Source organism: Oncorhynchus gorbuscha, linkage group LG18 (genome assembly GCF_021184085.1).
Source record: "Oncorhynchus gorbuscha isolate QuinsamMale2020 ecotype Even-year linkage group LG18, OgorEven_v1.0, whole genome shotgun sequence".
NCBI lineage: Eukaryota > Metazoa > Chordata > Actinopteri > Salmoniformes > Salmonidae > Oncorhynchus > Oncorhynchus gorbuscha.
Genome location: NC_060190.1, coordinates 34,525,425 through 34,542,240, shown reverse-complemented (window position 1 = coordinate 34,542,240; position 16,816 = coordinate 34,525,425). Strand labels below are relative to the sequence as shown.

General features: G+C 43.2%; 1 protein-coding gene across 3 annotated transcripts in view; it reads left to right on the top strand.

Annotated features, from left to right (window-relative positions):
* Nucleotides 1–15,941, top strand: part of LOC124003209 (voltage-dependent L-type calcium channel subunit alpha-1D-like) — a 193,903-nt gene extending 177,962 nt beyond the window's left edge. For all 3 annotated transcript variants that reach the window (XM_046311289.1, XM_046311290.1, XM_046311288.1), the window contains 3 exons: nt 10,845–10,999; nt 12,666–12,852; nt 13,083–15,941. In XM_046311289.1, coding sequence (XP_046167245.1) covers nt 10,845–10,999; nt 12,666–12,852; nt 13,083–13,388 — 648 coding nt within the window. In that variant the 3' untranslated portion in view covers nt 13,389–15,941. The remainder of the gene's footprint in view (nt 1–10,844; nt 11,000–12,665; nt 12,853–13,082) is intronic.
* The last annotated feature ends 875 nt before the right edge of the window (nt 15,942–16,816 follow it).

The following is a 16,816-nucleotide window of genomic DNA, read 5'->3' as shown; positions in this document are numbered from 1 at the left end:
GTTAGACCACTGTGTGTGGTGTTAGACCAGTGTGTGGTGTTAGACCAGTGTGTGTGGTGTTAGACCAGTGTGTGTGTTTTAGACCAGTGTGTGTTGTTAGACCAGTGTGTGTTGTTAGACCAGTGTGTGTTGTTAGACCAGTGTGTGTGTTGTTAGACCAGTGTGTGTGTTGTTAGACCAGTGTGTGTGTGTGTTAGACCAGTGTGTGTGTGTGTTAGACCAGTGTGTGTGTGTTAGACCAGTTTGTGTGTTAGACCAGTTTGTGATGTTAGACCAGTGTGTGTGTGTTGTTAGACCAGTGTGTGTGTTGTTAGACCAGTTTGTGATGTTAGACCAGTGTGTGTGTGTTAGACCAGTGTGTGTGGTTAGACCAGTGTTGTGGTGTTAGACCAGTGTGTGTGTTGTTAGACCAGTGTGTGTGTTGTTAGACCAGGTGTGTGTTGTGTTAGACCAGTTTGTGTGTTGTTAGACCAGTGTGTGTGTTGTTAGACCAGTGTGTGTGTGTTGTTAGACCAGTGTGTGTGTTAGACCAGTTTGTGTGTTGTTCCAGTTTGTGTGTTATTAGACCAGTTTGTGTTGTTAGAGCAGTGTCTGTTGTTAGACCAGTGTGTGTGTTGTTAGACCAGTGTGTGTGGTTTTAGACCAGTGTGTGTGTGTTGTTAGACCAGTGTGTGTGTTGTTAGACCAGTGCGGGTGTTGTTAGACCAGTGTGTGTGTTGTTAGACCAGTGTGTGTGTTGTTAGACCAGTTTGTGTGTTGTTCCAGTTTGTGTGTTAGACCAGTTTGTGTTGTTAGACCAGTGTGTGTTGTTAGACCAGTGTGTGTGTTGTTAGACCAGTGTGTGTGTTTTAGACCAGTGTGTGTGTGTTAGACCAGTGTGTGTGTTAGACCAGTGTGTGTGTTGTTAGACCAGTGTGTGTTGTTAGACCAGTGTGTGTTGTTATACCAGTGTGTGTGGTGTTAGACCAGTGTGTGTGGTGTTAGACCAGTGTGTGTGGTGTTAGACCAGTGTGTGTGTTGTTAGACCAGTTTGTATGTTGTTAGATCAGTGTGTATGTTGTTAGAACAGTGTGTGTGTGTTAGACCAGTGTGTGTTGTTAGACCAGTGTGTGTTGTTAGACCAGTGTGTGTGTTGTTAGACCAGTGTGTGTATTGTTAGACCAGTGTGTGTGGTGTTAGACCAGTGTGTGTGGTGTTAGACCAGTGTGTTTGGTGTTAGACCACTGTGTGTGGTGTTAGACCACTGTGTGTGGTGTTAGACCAGTGTGTGTGGTATTAGACCAGTGTGTGTTTGTTAGACCAGTGTGTGTTGTTAGACCAGTGTGTGTGGTGTTAGACCAGTGTGTGTTGTTAGACCAGTGTGTGTGTTGTTAGACCAGTGTGTGTGGTGTTAGACCAGTGTGTGTGGTGTTAGACCAGTGTGTGTGGTGTTAGACCAGTGTGTGTGTGTTAGACCAGTGTGTGTGTTGTTAGACCAGTTTGTGATGTTAGACCAGTTTGTGATGTTAGACCAGTGTGTGTGTGTTGTTAGACCAGTGTGTGGTGTTAGACCAGTGTGTGTGTTGTTAGACCAGTGTGTGTGTTGTTAGACCAGTGTGTGTGTTGTTAGACCAGTGTGTGTGTTGTTAGACCAGTGTGTGTGTGTTGTTAGACCAGTGTGTGTGTTAGACCAGTTTGTGTGTTTCCAGTTTGTGTGTTATTAGACCAGTTTGTGTTGTTAGAGCAGTGTCTGTGTGTTAGACCAGTGTGTGTGTTGTTAGACCAGTGTGTGTGACCAGTGTGTGTGTGTTGTTAGACCAGTGTGTGTGTTGTTAGACCAGTGCGGGTGTTGTTAGACCAGTGTGTGTGTTGTTAGACCAGTGTGTGTGTTGTTAGACCAGTTTGTGTGTTGTTCCAGTTTGTGTGTTGTTAGACCAGTTTGTGTTGTTAGACCAGTGTGTGTGTGTTAGACCAGTGTGTGTGTTGTTAGACCAGTGTGTGTGGTTTTAGACCAGTGTGTGTGTGTTAGACCAGTGTGTGTGTGTTAGACCAGTGTGTGTTGTTAGACCAGTGTGTGTGTTGTTAGACCAGTGTGTGTGGTGTTAGACCAGTGTGTGTGGTGTTAGACCAGTGTGTGTGGTGTTAGACCAGTGTGTGTGTGTTAGACCAGTGTGTGTGGTGTTAGACCAGTGTGTTTGTTCTTAGAACAGTGTGTGTGTGTTAGACCAGTGTGTGTGTGTTAGACCAGTGTGTGTTGTTAGACCAGTGTGTGTGTGTGTTGTTAGACCAGTTTATGTTGTTAGACCAGTGTGTGTGTGTTAGACCAGTGTGTGTGTTGTTAGACCAGTGTGTGTGGTTTTAGACCAGTGTGTGTGTGTGTTAGACCAGTGTGTGTTGTTAGACCAGTGTGTGTGTTGTTAGACCAGTGTGTGTTGTTATACCAGTGTGTGTGGTGTTAGACCAGTGTGTGTGGTGTTAGACCAGTGTGTGTGTTGTTAGACCAGTGTGTGTGTTGTTAGACCAGTTTGTGTGTTGTTAGACCAGTGTGTGTGTTGTTAGACCAGTGTGTGTGTGTTGTTAGACCAGTGTGTGTGTGTTAGACCAGTTTGTGTGTTGTTCCAGTTTGTGTGTTATTAGACCAGTTTTTGTTGTTAGAGCAGTGTCTGTGTGTTAGACCAGTGTGTGTGTTGTTAGACCAGTGTGTGTGGTTTTAGACCAGTGTGTGTGTGTTGTTAGACCAGTGCGGGTGTTGTTAGACCAGTGTGGGTGTTGTTAGACCAGTGTGTGTGTTGTTAGACCAGTGTGTGTGTTGTTAGACCAGTTTGTGTGTTGTTCCAGTTTGTGTGTTGTTAGACCAGTTTGTGTGTTGTTAGACCAGTTTGTGTTGTTAGACCAGTGTGTGTGTGTTAGACCAGTGTGTGTGGTTTTAGACCAGTGTGTGTGTGTGTTAGACCAGTGTGTGTTGTTAGACCAGTGTGTGTGTGTTAGACCAGTGTGTGTGTTGTTAGACCAGTGTGTGTTGTTATACCAGTGTGTGTGGTGTTAGACCAGTGTGTGTGGTGTTAGACCAGTGTGTGTGGTGTTAGACCAGTGTGTGTGTGTTAGACCAGTGTGTGTGGTGTTAGACCAGTGTGTGTGTTGTTAGACCAGTTTGTGTGGTGTTAGACCAGTGTGTGTGTGTGTTAGACCAGTGTGTGTGTGTTGTTAGACCAGTTTGTATGTTGTTAGACCAGTGTGTATGTTGTTAGACCAGTGTGTGTGTGTTAGACCAGTGTGTGTTGTTAGACCAGTGTGTGTGTTGTTAGACCAGTTTATGTTGTTAGACCAGTGTGTGTGTGTTAGACCAGTGTGTGTGTTGTTAGACCAGTGTGTGTGGTTTTAGACCAGTGTGTGTGTGTGTTAGACCAGTGTGTGTTGTTAGACCAGTGTGTGTGTTGTTAGACCAGTGTGTGTTGTTATACCAGTGTGTGTGGTGTTAGACCAGTGTGTGTGGTGTTAGACCAGTGTGTGTGTTGTTAGACCAGTGTGTGTGTTGTTAGACCAGTGTGTGTGGTGTTAGACCAGTGTGTGTGGTGTTAGACCAGTGTGTTTGGTGTTAGACCAGTATGTGTGGTGTTAGACCAGTATGTGTGGTGTTAGACCACTGTGTGTGGTGTTAGACCACTGTGTGTGGTGTTAGACCAGTGTGTGTGGTGTTAGACCAGTGTGTGTGGTATTAGACCAGTGTGTGTTTGTTAGACCAGTGTGTGTTGTTAGACCATTTTGTGTGTTGTTAGACCAGTGTGTGTGTTAGACCAGTTTGTGTGGTGTTAGACCAGTGTGTGTTTGTGTTAGACCAGTGTGTGTGTGTTGTTAGACCAGTTTGTATGTTGTTAGACCAGTGTGTATATTTGTTAGAACAGTGTGTGTGTGTTAGACCAGTATGTGTGGTGTTAGACCAGTGTGTGTGGTGTTAGACCAGTGTGTGTGGTATTAGACCAGTGTGTGTTTGTTAGACCAGTGTGTGTTGTTAGACCATTTTGTGTGTTGTTAGACCATTGTGTGTGTTGTTAGACCAGTGTGTGTGTTGTTAGACCAGTGTGTGTGTTGTTAGACCAGTGTGTGTGTTGTTAGACCAGTGTGTGTGTTGTTAGACCAGTGTGTGTGTTGTTAGACAGTTTGTGTGTTGTTAGTTAGACCAGTGTGTGTGTTGTTAGACCAGTGTGTGTGTTAGTTGTTAGACCAGTGTGTGTGTTGTTAGACCAGTGTGTGTGTTGTTAGACCAGTGTTGTGTTGTTAGACCAGTGTGTGTGTTGTTAGACCAGTGTGTGTGTTTAGACCAGTTTGTGTGTTGTTCCAGTTTGTGTGTTATTAGACCAGTGTGTGTTGTTAGAGCAGTGTGTGTTAGACCAGTGTGTGTGTTGTTAGACCAGTGTGTGTGGTTTTAGACCAGTGTGTGTGTGTTGTTAGACCAGTGTGTGTGTTGTTAGACCAGTGTGGGTGTTGTTAGACCAGTGTGTGTGTGTTAGACCAGTGTGTGTGGTTTTAGACCAGTGTGTGTGTGTTTAGACCAGTGTGTGTTGTTAGACCAGTGTGTGTGTTGTTAGACCAGTGTGTGTGTTGTTAGACCAGTGTGTGTTGTTAGACCAGTGTGTGTGGTGTTAGACCAGTGTGTGTGGTGTTAGACCAGTGTGTGTGGTGTTAGACCAGTGTGTGTGTGTTAGACCAGTGTGTGTGGTGTTAGACCAGTGTGTGTGTTGTTAGACCAGTTTGTGTGGTGTTAGACCAGTGTGTGTGTGTGTGTAGACCAGTGTGTGTGTGTTGTTAGACCAGTTTGTATGTTGTTAGACCAGTGTGTATGTTGTTAGAACAGTGTGTGTGTGTTAGACCAGTGTGTGTTGTTAGACCAGTGTGTGTGTTGTTAGACCAGTTTATGTTGTTAGACCAGTGTGTGTGTGTTAGACCAGTGTGTGTGTGTTGTTAGACCAGTTTGTATGTTGTTAGAGCAGTGTGTATGTTGTTAGAACAGTGTGTGTGTGTTAGACCAGTGTGTGTTGTTAGACCAGTGTGTGTGGTGTTAGACCAGTGTGTGTGGTGTTAGACCAGTGTGTGTGGTGTTAGACCAGTGTGTGTGTGTTAGACCAGTGTGTGTGGTGTTAGACCAGTGTGTGTGTTGTTAGACCAGTTTGTGTGTTGTTAGACCAGTGTGTGTGTGTGTTAGACCAGTGTGTGTTGTTAGACCAGTGTGTGTGTTGTTAGACCAGTGTGTGTGGTGTTAGACCAGTGTGTGTGTTGTTAGACCAGTTTGTGTGGTGTTAGACCAGTGTGTGTGTGTTGTTAGACCAGTTTGCATGTTGTTAGACCAGTGTGTATGTTGTTAGAACAGTGTGTGTGTGTTAGACCAGTGTGTGTGTGTGTTAGACCAGTGTGTGTGTGTTGTTAGACCAGTTTGTATGTTGTTAGACCAGTGTGTATGTTGTTAGAACAGTGTGTGTGTGTTAGACCAGTGTGTGTTGTTAGACCAGTGTGTGTGTTGTTAGACCAGTTTATGTTGTTAGACCAGTGTGTGTGTGTTAGACCAGTGTGTGTGTGTTGTTAGACCAGTTTGTATGTTGTTAGACCAGTGTGTATGTTGTTAGAACAGTGTGTGTGTGTTAGACCAGTGTGTGTTGTTAGACCAGTGTGTGTGTTGTTAGACCAGTTTATGTTGTTAGACCAGTGTGTGTGTGTTAGACCAGTGTGTGTGTTGTTAGACCAGTGTGTGTTGTTATACCAGTGTGTGTGGTGTTAGACCAGTGTGTGTGGTGTTAGACCAGTGTGTGTTGTTAGACCAGTGTGTGTGTTGTTAGACCAGTGTGTGTGTTGTTAGACCAGTGTGTGTGGTGTTAGACCAGTGTGTGTGGTGTTAGACCAGTGTGTTTGGTGTTAGACCAGTGTGTGTGGTGTTAGACCACTGTGTGTGGTGTTAGACCACTGTGTGTGGTGTTAGACCACTGTGTGTGGTGTTAGACCAGTGTGTGTGGTATTAGACCAGTGTGTGTTTGTTAGACCAGTGTGTGTTGTTAGACCATTTTGTGTGTTGTTAGACCAGTGTGTGTGTTAGACCAGTTTGTGTGGTGTTAGACCAGTGTGTGTTTGTGTTAGACCAGTGTGTGTGTGTTGTTAGACCAGTTTGTATGTTGTTAGACCAGTGTGTATATTTGTTAGAACAGTGTGTGTGTGTTAGACCAGTGTTTGTTGTTAGACCAGTGTGTGTGTTGTTAGACCAGTGTGTGTGTTGTTAGACCAGTGTGTGTGTTGTTAGACCAGTGTGTGTGTTGTTATACCAGTTTGTGTGTTGTTAGACCAGTCTGTGTGTTGTTAGACCAGTTTGTGTGTGTTGTTAGACCAGTGTGTGTGTTAGACCAGTTTGTGTGTTGTTCCAGTTTGTGTGTTATTAGACCAGTTTGTGTTGTTAGAGCAGTGTCTGTGTGTTAGACCAGTGTGTGTGTTGTTAGACCAGTGTGTGTGGTTTTAAACCAGTGTGTGTGTGTGGTTTTAGACCAGTGTGTGTGTGTTGTTGTTAGACCAGTGTGTGTGTTGTTAGACCAGTGCGGGTGTTGTTAGACCAGTGTGTGTGTTGTTAGACCAGTGTGTGTGTTGTTAGACCAGTTTGTGTGTTGTTCCAGTTTGTGTGTTGTTCCAGTTTGTGTGTTGTTAGACCAGTGTGTGTGTGTTAGACCAGTGTGTGTGGTTTTAGACCAGTGTGTGTGTGTATTAGACCAGTGTGTGTTGTTAGACCAGTGTGTGTGTTGTTAGACCAGTGTGTGTTGTTAGACCATTTTGTGTGTTGTTAGACCAGTGTGTGTGTTAGACCAGTTTGTGTGGTGTTAGACCAGTGTGTGTGTGTTAGACCAGTTAGACCAGTTTGTTAGACCAGTTTGTATGTTGTTAGACCAGTGTGTATAGTTTGTTAGAACAGTGTGTGTGTGTTAGACCAGTGTTTGTTGTTAGACCAGTGTGTGTGTTGTTAGACCAGTGTGTGTGTTGTTAGACCAGTGTGTGTGTTAGACCAGTTTGTGTGTTAGACCAGTTTGTGTGTTGTTCCAGTTTGTGTGTTATTAGACCAGTTTGTGTTGTTAGAGCAGTGTCTGTGTGTTAGACCAGTGTGTGTGTTGTTAGACCAGTGTGTGTGGTTTTAGACCAGTGTGTGTGTGTTGTTAGACCAGTGTGTGTGTTGTTAGACCAGTGCGGGTGTTGTTAGACCAGTGTGTGTGTTGTTAGACCAGTGTGTGTGTTGTTAGACCAGTTTGTGTGTTGTTCCAGTTTGTGTTGTTCCAGTTTGTGTGTTGTTAGACCAGTGTGTGTGTGTTAGACCAGTGTGTGTGTTAGACCAGTGTGTGTGGTTTTAGACCAGTGTGTGTGTGTATTAGACCAGTGTGTGTTGTTAGACCAGTGTGTGTGTTGTTAGTGTGTGTTAGACCAGTGTGTGTGTTGTTAGACCAGTGTGTGTGTGTTAGACCAGTGTGTGTGTTGTTAGACCAGTGTGTGTGGTTTTAGACCAGTGTGTGTGGTGTTAGACAGTGTGTGTGGTGTTAGACCAGTGTGTGTGTTTTAGACCAGTGTGTGTGGTGTTAGACCAGTGTGTGTGTGTTAGACCAGTGTGTGTGGTGTTAGACCAGTGTGTGTGTTGTTAGACCAGTGTGTGTGTTGTTAGACCAGTTTATGTTGTTAGACCAGTGTGTGTGTTTAGACCAGTGTGTGTGTTGTTAGACCAGTGTGTGTGTTTTAGACCAGTGTGTGTGTGTGTTAGACCAGTGTGTGTTGTTAGACCAGTGTGTGTTGTTAGACCAGTGTGTGTGTGTTAGACCAGTGTGTGTTGTTAGACCAGTGTGTGTGGTGTTATACCAGTGTGTGTGGTGTTAGACCAGTGTGTGTGTGTTAGACCAGTGTGTGTGGTGTTAGACCAGTGTGTGTGTTGTTAGACCAGTTTGTGTTGTTAGACCAGTGTGTGTGTGTTAGACCAGTGTGTGTGTTGTTAGACCAGTGTGTGTGGTTTTAGACCAGTGTGTGTGTGTGTTAGACCAGTGTGTGTGTTGTTAGACCAGTGTGTGTTGTTATACCAGTGTGTGTGGTGTTAGACCAGTGTGTGTGGTGTTAGACCAGTGTGTGTGTGTTAGACCAGTGTGTGTTGTTAGACCAGTGTGTGTGTTGTTAGACCAGTTTGTGTGGTGTTAGACCAGTGTGTGTGTGTGTGTTAGACCAGTGTGTGTGTGTTGTTAGACCAGTTTGTATGTTGTTAGACCAGTGTGTATGTTGTTAGAACAGTGTGTGTGTGTTAGACCAGTGTGTGTTGTTAGACCAGTGTGTGTGTTGTTAGACCAGTGTGTGTGTTGTTAGACCACTGTGTGTGGTTTTAGACCAGTGTGTGTGTGTTGTTAGACCAGTGTGTGTGTTGTTAGACCAGTGCGGGTGTTGTTAGACCAGTGTGTGTGTTGTTAGACCAGTGTGTGTGTTGTTAGACCAGTTTGTGTGTTGTTCCAGTTTGTGTGTTGTTCCAGTTTGTGTGTTGTTAGACCAGTGTGTGTGTGTTAGACCAGTGTGTGTGTTAGACCAGTGTGTGTGGTTTTAGACCAGTGTGTGTGTGTATTAGACCAGTGTGTGTTGTTAGACCAGTGTGTGTGTTGTTAGACCAGTTTGTGTTGTTAGACCAGTGTGTGTGTGTTAGACCAGTGTGTGTGTTGTTAGACCAGTGTGTGTGGTTTTAGACCAGTGTGTGTGGTGTTAGACCAGTGTGTGTGGTGTTAGACCAGTGTGTGTGGTGTTAGACAAGTGTGTGTGTGTTAGACCAGTGTGTGTGGTGTTAGACCAGTGTGTGTGTTGTTAGACCAGTGTGTGTGTTGTTAGACCAGTTTATGTTGTTAGACCAGTGTGTGTGTGTTAGACCAGTGTGTGTGTTGTTAGACCAGTGTGTGTGGTTTTAGACCAGTGTGTGTGTGTGTTAGACCAGTGTGTGTTGTTAGACCAGTGTGTGTTGTTAGACCAGTGTGTGTGTTGTTAGACCAGTGTGTGTTGTTAGACCAGTGTGTGTGGTGTTATACCAGTGTGTGTGGTGTTAGACCAGTGTGTGTGTGTTAGACCAGTGTGTGTGGTGTTAGACCAGTGTGTGTGTTGTTAGACCAGTTTGTGTTGTTAGACCAGTGTGTGTGTGTTAGACCAGTGTGTGTGTTGTTAGACCAGTGTGTGTGGTTTTAGACCAGTGTGTGTGTGTGTTAGACCAGTGTGTGTGTTGTTAGACCAGTGTGTGTTGTTATACCAGTGTGTGTGGTGTTAGACCAGTGTGTGTGGTGTTAGACCAGTGTGTGTGTGTTAGACCAGTGTGTGTTGTTAGACCAGTGTGTGTGTTGTTAGACCAGTTTGTGTGGTGTTAGACCAGTGTGTGTGTGTGTGTTAGACCAGTGTGTGTGTGTTGTTAGACCAGTTTGTATGTTGTTAGACCAGTGTGTATGTTGTTAGAACAGTGTGTGTGTGTTAGACCAGTGTGTGTTGTTAGACCAGTGTGTGTGTTGTTAGACCAGTGTGTGTGTTGTTAGACCACTGTGTGTGGTGTTAGACCACTGTGTGTGGTGTTAGACCACTGTGTGTGGTGTTAGACCAGTGTGTGTGGTATTAGACCAGTGTGTGTTTGTTAGACCAGTGTGTGTTGTTAGACCAGTGTGTGTGTTGTTAGACCAGTTTGTGATGTTAGACCAGTGTGTGTGTTGTTAGACCAGTGTGTGTGGTGTTAGACCAGTGTGTGTGGTGTTAGACCAGTGTGTGTGTGTTAGACCAGTGTGTGTGTTGTTAGACCAGTGTGTGTGTTGTTAGACCAGTTTGTGATGTTAGACCAGTGTGTGTGTTGTTAGACCAGTGTGTGTGTTGTTAGACCAGTGTGTGTGGTGTTAGACCAGTGTGTGTGGTGTTAGACCAGTGTGTGTGTGTTAGACCAGTGTGTGTGTTGTTAGACCAGTTTGTGATGTTAGACCAGTTTGTGATGTTAGACCAGTGTGTGTGTGTTGTTAGACCAGTGTGTGTGTTGTTAGACCAGTGTGTGTGTTGTTAGACCAGTTTGTGTTGTTAGACCAGTGTGTGTGTGTTAGACCAGTGTGTGTTGTTAGACCAGTGTGTGTGTTGTTAGACCAGTTTGTGTGGTGTTAGACCAGTGTGTGTGTGTGTGTGTTAGACCAGTGTGTGTGTGTGTGTTAGACCAGTGTGTGTGTGTTGTTAGACCAGTTTGTATGTTGTTAGACCAGTGTGTGTGTGTTAGACCAGTGTGTGTTGTTAGACCAGTGTGTGTGTTGTTAGACCAGTGTGTGTGTTGTTAGACCACTGTGTGTGTTGTTAGACCACTGTGTGTGTTGTTAGACCACTGTGTGTGGTGTTAGACCACTGTGTGTGGTGTTAGACCACTGTGTGTGGTGTTAGACCAGTGTGTGTGGTATTAGACCAGTGTGTGTTTGTTAGACCAGTGTGTGTTGTTAGACCAGTGTGTGTGTTGTTAGACCAGTGTGTGTGTTGTTAGACCAGTGTGTGTGTTGTTAGACCAGTGTGTGTGTTGTTAGACCAGTGTGTGTGGTGTTAGACCAGTGTGTGTGGTGTTAGACCAGTGTGTGTGTGTTAGACCAGTGTGTGTGTTGTTAGACCAGTTTGTGATGTTAGACCAGTTTGTGATGTTAGACCAGTGTGTGTGTGTTGTTAGACCAGTGTGTGTGTTGTTAGACCAGTTTGTCATGTTAGACCAGTTTGTGATGTTAGACCAGTGTGTGTGTTGTTAGACCAGTGTGTGTGGTGTTAGACCAGTGTGTGTGTTGTTAGACCAGTGTGTGTGTTGTTAGACCAGTGTGTGTGTTCCTGACCTCCCTCTACAGGTGATGGCTGTAGCAGGGCTGGACTCCAGCAGAGCCCACCATCTCTCCCCCTCCCGCTCCACCCGTTCCTGGACTACTCCCCCCGCCACTCCATCCAGTAAGGAGCAGTCGCCCTACTACACGCCCCTCATCCGGGTGGATCACCCCGGGCGAAGGTATACAAAAACTCTGCTGTTCTGTCTGTACAACCCCGATGAAGGATACATGCCGACACACATTTCTGTTTTAGTAAATGACAGATGTGTATAGTGTGACATCTAGAACTGTATAGTGTGACATATAGAACTGTATAGTGTGACCATATAGAAATGTATAGTGGGACATATAGAAATGTATAGTGTGACATATAGAAATGTATAGTTTGACTTATAGAAATGTATAGTGTGAATGTAGAAGTGTATAGTTTGACATATAGAAATGTATAGTATGACATATAGAAGTGATAGTTTGACATATAGAAATGTATAGTATGACATATAGAAGTGTATAGTTCGACATATAGAAATGTATAGTATGACATATAGAAATGTATAGTGTGACATATAGAAATGTATAGTATGACATATAGAAATGTATAGTATGACATATAGAAGTGTATAGTGTGACATATAGAAGTGTTTAGTGTGACATATAGAAGTGTATAGTGTGACATATAGAAGTGTATAGTGTGACATATAGAAATGTATAGTGTGACATATAGAAATGTATAGTGTGACATATAGAAATGTATAGTTTGACTTATAGAAATGTATAGTGTGAATATAGAAGTGTATAGTTTGACATATAGAAATGTATAGTATGACATATAGAAATGTATAGTGGGACATATAGAAATGTATAGTGGGACATATAGAAATGTATAGTGGGACATATAGAAATGTATAGTTTGACTTATAGAAATGTATAGTGTGAATATAGAAGTGTATAGTTTGACATATAGAAATGTATAGTGGGACATATAGAAATGTATAGTGTGACATATAGAAATGTATAGTTTGACTTATAGAAATGTATAGTGTGAATATAGAAGTGTATAGTTTGACATATAGAAATGTATAGTATGACATATAGAAGTGATAGTTTGACATATAGAAATGTATAGTATGACATATAGAAGTGTATAGTTCGACATATAGAAATGTATAGTATGACATATAGAAATGTATAGTATGACATATAGAAATGTATAGTATGACATATAGAAATGTATAGTGTGACATATAGAAATGTATAGTATGACATATAGAAATGTATAGTGTGAATATAGAAGTGTATAGTGTGACCATATAGAAATGTATAGTATGACATATAGAAATGTATAGTATGACATATAGAAGTGTATAGTGTGACCATATAGAAATGCATAGTGTGACATATAGAAGTGTATAGTGTGACATAGAAGTGTATAGTGTGACATATAGAAGTGTATAGTGTGACATATAAAAATGTATAGTGTGACATATAGAAATGTATAGTGTGACATATAGAAATGTATAGTGTGACCATATAGAAATGTATAGTGTGACCATATAGAAATGTATAGTGTGACATATAGAAATGTATTGTGCGTGTGTAGTATAATGTGTGGGTTTTATTCGGAGAGCTGTTCGTCTGGCTCTTGGAGGAAGAGTAAGGTTTGATTGGTAATGATTCAGTCTTGCGTATGGAGGGGGTTGCAGGAGCCACACTGCATGTCTCACTGTTATTATTTTGTCACTAGGAAGTTGTCATGCACTCTGATATAGAACATTGAGTCTGACACTGAGTCACACTGTCCCCTGCTTCCTCCTCCTTATCATTGGCCCTCTGTTTTCCTCCAAGAGTGTCTGAATCTCCTCTTCTCTTCGGGGAGAGTGCCGTCAGCAGCCAGGTGCCTCTGAGGAAGAGCTCTTGGTACACAGATGACCCAGAGTACTCCCAGGGGATCTATTCCCCCGTCCACCTCCAGGTGGCCCCGGAGTACCACCAGCAGCGCAATCAGAAGAGCGCCACCAGCTTGGTGGAGGCGGTGAGTCCAAGGCAGGGTAGAGGAGGGTGGGTTGTGCTCTGAGATGATATATGGAAGTCGTTAGTAGGCTACCACGTTAGTGAGTACAGTATATTACAGCTAGCCAGGTGTGGATGGTTTGAACACTCAAACTCATTACGTTTCAGATACGCAAACAGGCCTTTTAACGCTACTAACAGTAACTTTAATAATAAACACAATGTGGTCTGTTTTCTCCTGTCGCCGGGCAGGTGTTGATATCAGAGGGTCTCGGGAGATACGCCATGGATCCAAAGTTTGTGGCCGCCACCAAGCACGAGATAGCGGACGCGTGCGAGATGACCATCGACGAGATGGAGAGCGCGGCCAGCCACTTGCTGAGCGCTGGCGTGGCGCCGGCGGTTAACGGGGTCCACGTGTACCCCGTCATGAGCGAGCGGGACTATGACCTCCAAGACGCCACAGCCAGTTATAGTGATGAGGAGCCGGAGGTGGAGCTTAGAGTGGTGTACGAGGAGGACCTGGCAGACGAGATGATCTGCATCACCACTTTATAGCATCAGCTGGAGAATAAACGACTAGAAGTGAACTGCTAGCTGTATGTACTCTACTTAATATAGACTACAGCACCGACAGTGGAAAACCCAATGAGAAATGCATCTATTGGCTTACGACCAAAAGAAGTGCCTTTTACATGGAAGAGAAAGGTGCCTATGAGGAGAGAGAGAGAGAGAGAGACACACTGGCTCCGCCCACTTATCCTGTAACTCGCCCTCTGCCAGCCAGGGCATTCCCGTCAACGTCTGTCAATCACAGGGCCAGGAACCAACCCTGGTGCCAGGAAACTATGCTAGTTCCGCCCTCCCAGACCGGCACTACTGGCACATGGTGGACCATGCCCGTAGGTCATAGGTTACAGTCTGGAAGTGACACAGGCTCATCAACGAGCCAGTCGCAGATGAGAACATGGAGTGTCAGCGGAGGAGGTGGACCTATTGGCAGAGGGCGTGAGGTACCGGGCCGGGTCATTAAGGGTGTTGACAATCAGATGAAAGATGTCATTCCCTCTGTCACTTTATTAAGGTTTTGGCATATCATGCAAGTTTTCAATGCAAGCATAGAAAGGCATATCTCCCCCACCTACCCCCCCCTTCCCCCTAGCTGTTTTAGTTTAAGATTAACCAGTTTAAGTATGCAGGAGATATCAGTCACATTTATAGCATCATCAAATCAGAATTATTCACTTAGTGGTTCAAACCCTGAATGCTAATTGGCTGACAGCATTGGTATATCAGACCGTATGCCACGGGTATGACGAAACATGTATTTTTGCTGCTCTAATTACGTTGGTAACCAGTTTATAATAGCAATAAGGCACCTCAGGGTTATGGTATATGGCCAATATACTACCACGGCTAAGGGCGGTGTCCAGGCGTTGAATCGTGCGTAAGAACAGCCCTTAGCCGTGGTATATTGGAAATATACCACACCCCCTCGTGCCTTATTGCTTAAATATACACTTCTGAGGTGACTACTAGCATTTGGGATAAATGCACTAGCAGGCAGGTTGTTTTTAGTCTTAGAATAGCCTGAGAATTCATATTTCATAGTAGATACACTGTAAATTAATTGTATTATATTAACAAACAGAAAAAACTTTGTAAAGAGATGTTCTATATTTTGTAATGATGTACCATTTCAAAAGGTCAGCAATACACGCCGTAATGAGTCCTATTATGCTACCAGGAAAGACGTTCTCTGGTGTTATTATATTATTAGGTACAATATTCTGAGATTAATTGGTCTTTTTCTTTGTTGTTGCTCATATGCATCCTTGGCTTGTCTGTGAAAGTGTTTGGTTCTTGGTGTAACAACACAGCTGCACAAGATATGCAAATGTTTTTTGTGTTTTTTTTACTTGTTTTATGAGCGAGGGTAAGAACACTTTGTGCGCCCCTCCAACCACACCAGTACCACAACGTTAAGTCCCCCTTTTTACTAAGGGCATCTTTGTTGGACTTGAAGTTAGCTAGGCTTCAAGGAGGCTACTCCACCTTAATAAAGATGTGATGATAAACATTTGTGTTTGCATATGTTGTGCAGGGCAGGTGCACAGCACGGGAAGGTCAAATGCTTTAGTGCATTGACAATGCTGCTTCACCCATTTTGAGATTCATTCTACAACTTCATTCATCTCATCTATCCCAACTGAAATGCCTTCTGCTGCTGAAAGAAAACGATATGATCGAAGAAGTGAGATGAACGGGAATCTCTGTCGTTCTCAATGCTTGTGTTGGGATTATTCCTCAATATATGATTCATGTCAGTTAATTCCACCGAACCCTTTCAAACGGAATCATCCTAATCACTTGGCCTTCATGTTGTTGTTGCTATGTGAGGCTTGTGACAGACTGAGCCTGTGTGAGCCAGGATAGACCGGATTGGCATGGTAGCTGACTGGTGAGGCACGTAATTCATCAGGGGTGTTCACAGGACAGATGAGACCTTAATGAGGCATCATGGTCTAGGTGGGTCCACAGTCTCTGCCATTGTTCTCTTTTTTTCTGTTGTGTTGTCGTGTCTTATTGGGTTTAAGCTGGAGAGAGGCTAAGCAATACTAAACCCCACTCTTCTCGGCGTCTCTCTCTCCGGCTTCTCTCTGCATATACGCTATACCACGTGGTGGTCCAGCACCATCTGGGAAAAACATATCAGCCTCCCTCTCAACCAACCAGTCTCTTTCCCACAGCGAGCTTCTCCTTCCGATGAGAAGGGAGCGTTTGTACTACGGCTCGTTTTTACCAGAAAACTCCACTCTTGTGGCTCTTGACGAAAGTTGAAAATTGATGGACCACAAAATGACTTTACGCAAACAGACAAAAATATAGACGACAAAGGATCAAGCTTCTTTCCCCAGGCGCTGCCCTGGAGATTTTGAATAAGCTCAGACGATGGGTTGGTGAGGAGACGTGTGATCTGTAGTTCATGAGGGTTTGATTTGTAGTTCACGAGTTCGCAATGCGTTCTCAGTCAACCGAATACTGTCGTGAAAATGTAGGTTTTCCACTTTGCGTGCACATTGAAAGGGCTCTTTGAATCGTTTGTGAGTTTTAAAAAAAAGTGCTCTGGTCTTTTTGTTGATAACTATCTTGTGAAAGGACCAATGCGAATTCCAGGCACCATTGTACTATTCGTAGCAATTACTGAACTGAAAATATGCATTGTTTTTTAAACACTTGTGTTAAGCAAAAGATGAAACCAATTTACTTTTACCTCATGTCAGGGATTCCTGAAAAAAGAAAAGAGAAAATGAGTTGGTTCTATACCAATGGTATTTAAATATTAGCACATAGCTGTTTGTCTTTGCACAAGTAACTGTATAGTACCAATGTTTCTCATTTTTCTATACAAATGTTTGTGTATTAAGGTGAGACAATTTTGTACTTTTTTGTGACTGTGTGTATGGTTTAGTGAAATCTATATTTGTCATTTACACCTCACCTGACATTGCTGGGACAGAAATATGAAAGAACCAATGAAATAAAACATTTTCAAGGTGCACTGTTCCTCTGTTTGCGGGTTAAAAATGGTCATATACCTGTGGTAATATACCAGTTTACAGAGAAAGACTTGTTGCATCGTTTTCATTCTATCATTATAATTATTATGATTACTATTACTACTATTACTGTTATTAAATATGTAATAAAACAAATGTATGGAAAGACCCGTGGCAATGTTCTCTACTTGAAAGTCCCCAAACATTTGCTCTGTGATGTTTTTATTCAGCAAACATGATTTCTCTTAGTAGCAAATGCGTTATTGTGACATTCTAGGTTTTGTATTAACACATTTTTTTTTGTATTTTCCCATTTTATTTTGGCCTTGAATTCATTTGAATCGATAATATTTTATTTTATAATGATTGTTACTGAATAAACTTACACTGAAATTCTGCGCTGTCCTTTATCGCTGCTTTGTTTGA